Raw genomic sequence first — 8,140 nt, forward strand, 5'->3', positions numbered from 1 at the left:
GGTTCGGGGTGGTTTATATACAGAATAACAGATACCCGGGAGGGAGTGACAGACTGGAATCTAATCGAGGGGTTGAGGGTGGTTTATATACAAAATAACAGATGGCCGGGCATGAGTTACATACTGGAATCTAATCATGACGTTTAGGAGTTTTCTGTACAGGTATTTCTGCTATAATGCGTGTTTCTTTAACGCAACTTGGCTGTAACGCGATTGATGAATAGTGGCCGCTGTTTGGATAACACGAACTTTGTGCTGTGCAGGTGTAGTGATGTTCCCTGTAACGCGATTTTCTATAGCGCGAGGTCATGCAAGGACGCAGCTACCGCGTTATCGGTGAACTACCTGTATTGAATATCAGATACCATTGATCGGGTTTCAGACTGGAATGTAATTAAGACATTCAAGGTAGTTTATATATAGAATAAGAGATAGCCGGGAGTGAATTTCAGACTGGAATTTAATTGAGGGATATTGTTTAGTTTGATAGTTTTATGTAGAATAAGAGATACCTGGTAGTGAGTTACAGACCGGAATCTAATCAAAGGGTATGGGATAGTTTCATAGTTTATGTCTATGAGTAGATACCCAGAAGTGAGTTACAGTCTGGAATCTGATCAAAGGGGTTGGGCGGTAAATATATAGAATAGAGGTAACTGGGATTGAGGTACAGATTAGGAACTGACGAACGTATTCAGGATATATATATATATAGAAAAACAGATATATTGTAAAGAGTAACAGACTGGAATCTGATCGAAGGGCTCAGAGTTGTTTATATGTCTAAAAACAGATATCTGGGAATGTGTTACAGATTGTAATCTGATCAAGAGATTCGGTTGTTTTCTGTATAGAACAACATTCCCAGATGTTGGTTGCAGACTGAAAACTAATCATGAGGTTTAGGAGGGTTATGTATAGAATAACAGATACCATTGATTGAGTCAGAGACTGGAATCTAATCAAAGGGTTCGGGTTGATTTTATATGGAATAATAGCTATCCAGGAGCGAGTTATAGCCTGGAATCTAATCGAAGGGTTCTGGCATTTTTATATTTCAAGTTAACAGATACCTGACGTTTTCCCAGCCACCATCAGTTCTGAGCAAGGGTCACCGGACCCGAAACGTTAACTTTGTTTTTCCTTCACAGATGCTGCCAGATCTGCCGAGCTTTTCCAGCAACTTTGTTTTTGAACACATGCCTGGGTATGAGTTGCAGGCTGGCATCTAATCGAGTGGTTCAGAGGATTTGCCGATAAAATAACAGAATAACAACTTTGTTTTTGTTTCTGATTTACAGCATCCGCAGTTCTTTCGGTTTTTATTAAAGACGTCTAGTGTTTTGTATTAATTGCTGTGAGTGTGTTACAAATATAAATCTATTGGTGGGGCTCAGGGTGGTTTATACAAAAAAAAACATCCTGGGTGCGTTTCACACTGGAATCTAATCGGGAATTCATGATGGTTTTATTAGAGACGAACAGGCAATCAGGAGTGTGTTACGCACTGAAAACTAATTTGGGTGATCTGGGTGATATATGTATGAATTACAGATACACAGGATTGAGATATACACTGGAATATAATCGGGTAGTTAGGGTGGTTTATATACAGAATAACAGATACTCAGGAGTGATGTACAGACTGGGATCTAATCTAGAGGTTCAGGGTGGTTTATAAATGGAATAACAGATGTGTGGGTGTGAATTAGAGACTGGAATCTAATTGAGAGGTTGAGGAGGTTTTAAATGGAAAAAAATACAAGAAATCGAGTGACAGCGTGGAATCAAATCGAGGCATTGAAAATGATTTATACACAGAATAAGCGATACCCGATAGTAAGTTCCGGATTGGAATCTAATCAAAGGGTTGGGGCAGTTAATACATATATATAATAACAGTCTGAATTACAGATTGGGAACTAATGAAGGCATTTGGGTGGTTTATTTACAGAATAACAGATGCTGAGGAGTGAGTTACAGACTGGAATACACTCAAGAGATTTGGCTGGTTGATATATAGAATAACATACACTTGGGGTGATTTACAAATGGAATTAAATGAAGGGTGTTCAAATAGTTTGCACTGTGTATACAGTCATAGACACTCCGGGAGTGAGTTATATCCTAGAATCTAATTGAGGGATTCGGGGTGACTTATATATAGATCAGATAACTGAGTGAATTACGGACGGGAACCTAACTGAGAGGCTCTGAGAGAGTTGCTTTATAGCTAGAATACAGATTCCCGGGAGTAGATTACATTCTGGCATCTAATCAAGGGGTTCAGGGCAACTTATATGTGGAACAACAGGCACCTGAGTGTGAGTTACAGACTGGAATCCAGTTGAGTAGTCTAGCTGATTGATATATAGAATAAGAGATAGCCAGGAGTGAGTTATAGGAGTGGAATCTAATCAAGGGGTTTGAGGTGGTTCGTATATAGAATAATACATTCCTGGATGTGAGTGGAAGACTGGTATCTAATCGTGATGTTTGGAAGGTTTATACAACAACATACCTGGGAGTGAATTACAGACTAGAACCTAATTAAGGGAATCAAGCTAGTTTACACGTACAATGACAGATACACAGGATTGAGTGAGAGATTGGAATCTAATCAAGGGATTTGGGGTGGTTAGCAGATATCCGGCAGTGTGTTATTCTATATGTTAACCATCCCAAACCCCTCGATATATTCCAATCTGTAAATCATTCCAGATATCTGTCATTCAGTATCTAATCCCTGGTTCCCCTCATAATTCCTTTCTCCTCTCAATAAGTGGTCGCTTTCCCCCATTACCCTCCAGGCAATCCCCTCCAAATTCACGTTCCCTCCCTTAACCACCTTCAATCCCTACTCAAGCCTTACCCTTCGTACCACCCGGAAACACCTCCATAACTGAGCTCAGTCTTCTATTATCCTCTACAGTCCACCACATCCATCTCTGCATGCCTCTGTCAGCAACAACTTCCAAACCCCTCTTATGCTACCCCTATGGGTCACCCTGACTTGCTACATGCACCCATCAATTCAACTTGTTCCATCTACCACTCATAGCACGTCCCTCATACTCCACCTTAAAACCCTCACCAATCACCCTATTCATGGTTTCTCTAGCATCCTACCCATATTGCCTCACTCCCCATTCACCACACTCACAATTCATCCCTCTCCCATTGCCCACAATCTCACTTTATATGTTACCACATGCTCCCTTTGCCTGTGCAAGCATAGTAAACAGCTTCAGCTCCATCTGCCCTGTATTGACAGCAAGCAGAAAGCACAAATCTCGTGCTTTGGGGAATAATCAGCAGCTCATAAATCTGTCAAACTAAGAAAACAGACCTTCACCAGCCACATAAGAAAGCATGCTGTTCTTAACATCATATATAGCTGTCAAATTAAGAAAATGAACCTTGAACGCTGACACAAAATAGCATACTGCTGTGGACAGCTCATAAATCTATGAGATGAAGCAGACAAATGTTCCACACCTGCTTAAGATCATATGCTGTTCTTAACAACTCATGAATCTGTCAACCAAGCAAACAGGTACTCAACACCCAATTAAGACAGTACACTGCTCTTTGAAGCTCATAAATGTGACAAATTAAGCATGTTAAAACCTACTTTAGATTGCATACTGTTTTTACCAGGTCTCAAATCTTGCAAATCAAGTAAACAGACCTCCAACACCCACTTAAGTCAGCATTCTGCTTTTACCAGCTCATAAGTTTGTCAACATCATCTCACATTGTCCTTGTTGCTGTGCCAACAACTCCTGCTGAGCAGAAGAGATTATTGGCTTTTGGTTCTTAGCCAAGGATTTGCACTTTCATTGAGATCCCTGGTGGTGAACATGTCTCTCATCTTTCAAGTTAACTGCTTCATTTTCCTCTTGCAGATCTGATGTCGTAGCTGCCACCGATGCCATGATGCCAGCTGGACATTTGAAACCAGGGTATTTCCTCCTCCCCCTCTGCCTCCTTTTCCTGGACGCCCTGGGTGCCTGCATCACTGGTAGTGCCAGAGACTGTAGCAACGTCAGCTTTGTGCCAGGGGCACGGCTGGCAGGGGAGGGCTACAACATGGTGACCCTGCAGCCCAAGGGGGTGTTTGTGATTGACATGAACACCTGACACTTCGCCAATGGGAACTGCACCCTCTGTGACGAGCTGCTTGGCAATGTGTGCCAGCAGCTGCCCACCTCGCTGGTGGACTGGCGCACCATGAGCTCCTGCCAGCACTCACTCACTGGCTGGCTCTACTGTTCAGTTGACAAGCTGCCAAAGTCAGCCACCTCTGCCATCACCAATGACTGGCAGGCAGACCTGCACCTCCAAACCAAGTCAGGCAACTGAACCAAACTGGTGCTGGCCGGCTCCAAGTCTAAGCTAGTGAGTTTTGGCACCTCCCGCTCCAAGAGCGACCACTACAGTTTCACTAGGAACCAGTTCCAGTGCCGCTACTACCAGTATCGGGTGAAGGACAAGTCCCTCCTGGCACCTGAGTGTGCCCGCTCCCTCTCCAGCCTCCCTACCGTCATGAATGATGCCAGCAAGCACCGTTACCAGCAGCTAGTGGCCACCTACGGCACCCACTACTTCACCTCAGTGGAGCTGGGCAGGAAATTCAAGGACGTGACGGCTATTTGCACATGCCAGGCAGCATCTGAAGGCTACACCATTGAGGATGTGAAGGACTGCCTGTCAATAGAGGCCAGCGTCACAGTGGGCCTGAAGACAAAGGCCTCGCCAAGGTACCAGAACTGGGCGCACGCCACAAAGCACAACAGCTTCTACCAGGCCTTCAGCGACCAGGAAACAAGAGTTGACAAGAGGCCGGGCCCAGAAAGGCCGGGACCTGTTCTTCTCCAAGGACAGCTCAGCCTTCACCTGGTGGGTGGGCAGCCTGCCCACACTCCCAGGCACGGTGTGTTACGCCCTGGCACCTCTCCACCACCTGGTTCCCAACAGTGATCCCAGAACCTGCAGCACTACATCAGCGACTACATCATGGGCAACACCCTCTCCCAGCAATGCAAGGCAGACACCCCATGTCCCCATGGGTCCTACCACAACCCGCGCCAACCCTGCACCTGCGTGTGCCATGAGACCTCACATGTGGACAAGTACTGCTGTGCTAAGGAGAAAGGGATAGGCCAGCTGGTGGTCATGGTCAAACAGGGCAGTGACCTCTGGGGGAACTTTTTCACAGCCACTGACGGCTACGTGGTGGTCAAGTACGGCCAGGAGCAAGCCAGGACCAATGTGATCTGGAACAACAACAACCCCAGGTGGAACACCAAGTTGGACCTGGGCGAGGTCAAGGCCAAGAGCAGACTGAAGCTGATCATTGAGGCCTGGGATCTGGATTGGATCACAGGTGATGACCTCTTGGGCGAGTGCGAAGTCAGACTGACCTCCGGCACCCATGAGAAGGTTTGCTACCTCCGGTATGGCAAGGTGACCTACAATTACACCTTCACCTGTGGCCCCCACCTGGGCAGTGCCAGCTGCCAGGACTATGTGCACCCACCCCCCCCATGGCAGAATGGCCTTCACCTCTTACCTGGGCACTGCCAACCACACCCTCCACCTCAACACAGTCCTATCCACTCACTCCAAATCACCAATGCCCATGATCTACTTCCCCTAACCCTTGCCTGTGTCAGCATCTTGATCAGACACTGTCATTGCTACACCATAGCAGTATTGTGACTCTCATTTAATGTGGGAGGCTTTGTGCCATTAAAATGAAATGCTTTGAAGCTTTTTCCAGACACACAAGCAGTGTAGCACACTGTGATGTGAAGTGACAACTATAAAGAGCATGCTTGTTTCTGTATGCATTTTTATAATCTTACAATTTTCAATAAATTCAGCTCTTTCGCATTTAGCCGGTTTCACGTGATCAGTCTGCCTGGGTGCACTTGTTCGGTGAGTTTGTTGAGTGGAATGAGGCTGTGCGTTGGGATTGTGTGGAACAGGAGTGGGCTGTGTGTGTGTGGCAGGGGTGTGTGAAATTGCAAATGCCAGTATTTTTCTTACAGAATGCTAACAACAAGACCAATTTCTGAACTTTATTTCCCGGAGTATAAACAGAGTGACATGTAGATTCATTAAATCAAATCAGCCCAGATTGTGGGAAATTAAAAACACCTTTCAAACACAGAGATGGTGCTGTCACTCGCCTGAAACACAGCAGTGAGCCAGCCTCTGGGCCACCATGCCCATGCCCACCCCACCAATCCTGATGCCAGCTTGGCCCATCATGATGCCTGCTTTGGTAGAGCAGCTAGCAGCATGGTGAGGGCATGCTGGTGCTCACTGGCAGGGTGAGGATTGTGTGCCCTGGCAGGGTGAAGAGGGAAACCCCACCTCTGTGCCAGCCTGAATCGCACCTGCCCCGTCAGGGCCATCCCACTCCCCCGGTTCAATGGAAGTCTCTCGTCGTAACCTGTGTATTCACGGCAATGGTTAGTGTTAGGTATTGCGTGGGAAATGTGCACTGTATGTGAATAGTGTCCCACTATCGGGTAATGCCACGAGCCCCCCATCCCTCCCTTGCACAGACAGAGGGGAATCTGCTTGTAGGTGCTTCATTGCCCTCCCCCTCCCACTGGCCTCTGTTCCCAGCAGCTTTACCACCTGATGGTGACTTCCCCTGGAATAATTCATTGCCAGTCAACCCCACCCCCCAACCCCCTCACCCTCCAATTCCTGCAACTTCTGGAAGACGTCACAGAGTGTGCGTACTCTCCACAATCCCCCCCCTCAACCCCAGTGGTGTCTGCCCCCCCCGCCCTTACAGCCCCACCCCTGATATCCCGGGGACGGTGTATTGCTGTTGGAGCTGGGCCAATGGCAGCAGGGAACAGGCGGAGGAAAGGGGAGGTGAAGGAATCAGACATCCCTCCCCCATCTCCCATCCCCGTGCGACGCGACAGCCAGAGACCGAGCCCTCTGTCAGATCAGCACGCTGGCCACCGGTAACTTCACTGACCTCCCAGCCTGTGGCACAACAATTGGTTCATCCATCTCCGCTAACTCTGAGAAAGAGACACAGGTACGGGGGAAGGCGGGTGGTGGCGGGGGGGGCGATGGGAGAGAGGGAGCAAGGGAGGGAGAGAGAGGTAGACGGGAGAGAGGGAGCAAGGGAGGGAGAGAAAGCATTAAACACACAAATGCACTTCCGCGCCACGTGCACACACACGCGCATGCGCGCGATGGGCAGAACAGACCCCTCTCCTGAGACAACTCTCTCTACATTTGATTGGACTGGCTTCCCACAGGGGGGTGGTGACAGAATTGACGGTCTCCGCTTCCCAGGAGAGATTACAGAGAGGTCAGGATCAGGGCTCACGGACCACAGAGAAAGTTCGTTGGGGGCAGAGTGATTTGAGCTCACAGATCACAATGAAGGTTCGTTGGGAACAGACTGATTTGAGCTCAGAGATCACAATGAAGGTTCGTTGGGAACAGACTGATTTGAGCTCACAGATCACAGAGAAGGTTCTTTGGGAACGGACTGATTTGAGCTCAGAGCTCACAGTGAAGGTTCGTTGGGGGCAGACTGATTTGATGCTTCTGAGGTTGAGAAAGGGAGTTTTCACCAAGTGGATGAGGAGAGATGTCGCCAGGAGTGTCAGGAAGCAGGGAGGGGATCATGGATTGAGGGTGATTGGTGTGAGACCCGAGGTGGGGGACAAGGATTGAGAGCGATCATTCAGAGACCCAGAGGGTAGGGGGGGCGGGGTGGGAGACACGGTCTGAGGGCGATCAGCAAGAGACCCAGAGGGAGGGACAGACAAGGACTGAGGGCGATCGGTGACAGACTGAGTGGGTGACTGAGGTCTCTGTTACGAATGGGTCCGAGGGGGTGGGAGTCTCTGTACGGGCTCTCTAGTGGAGTGCATATGCAGGACAGTAACAGACTGTGCTCTAACCTCTGTGCTGGCTCTAGTCACCTTTCACTGCTCTGACCTCAGGCTAGAGAATGTGGTGTCTGAGCTGGGACTGTCTACGATTCTGTGCTCCTCAGTCTGTCTCACCTACAATACAACCAAAGCAGACAGCATCACTAAGCTCCATCGGAGAAGGCGGCTCGCCGGGAAGGGGCAGTCACTGCCCCCCC

General features: G+C 48.2%; 1 protein-coding gene and 1 long non-coding RNA gene across 2 annotated transcripts; one reads left to right on the forward strand and one right to left on the reverse strand.

Annotated features, from left to right (window-relative positions):
* Window positions 1-3,834: 3,834 nt before the first annotated feature.
* On the forward strand, window positions 3,835-5,902 carry LOC109924013 (perforin-1). Its single transcript, XM_020524027.2, is given in 3 exon segments — window positions 3,835-4,830; window positions 4,832-4,985; window positions 4,988-5,902. Coding segments are annotated over 3 exon segments (1,785 nt in total). The 5' UTR covers window positions 3,835-3,936; the 3' UTR covers window positions 5,725-5,902.
* Window positions 5,903-6,072: 170 nt separating this feature from the next.
* On the reverse strand, window positions 6,073-8,134 carry LOC125481162. The gene is made up of 2 exons (XR_007261237.1): window positions 7,953-8,134; window positions 6,073-7,055 (listed from the first exon to the last, which is right to left on the reverse strand). It is a non-coding gene; the product is annotated as an uncharacterized LOC125481162 (long non-coding RNA).
* Between the last annotated feature and the right edge of the window lie 6 nt (window positions 8,135-8,140).

Source organism: Rhincodon typus, unplaced genomic scaffold, assembly GCF_021869965.1.
Source record: "Rhincodon typus isolate 14 unplaced genomic scaffold, sRhiTyp1.1 hic_rhity00001073, whole genome shotgun sequence".
Lineage (NCBI taxonomy): Eukaryota > Metazoa > Chordata > Chondrichthyes > Orectolobiformes > Rhincodontidae > Rhincodon > Rhincodon typus.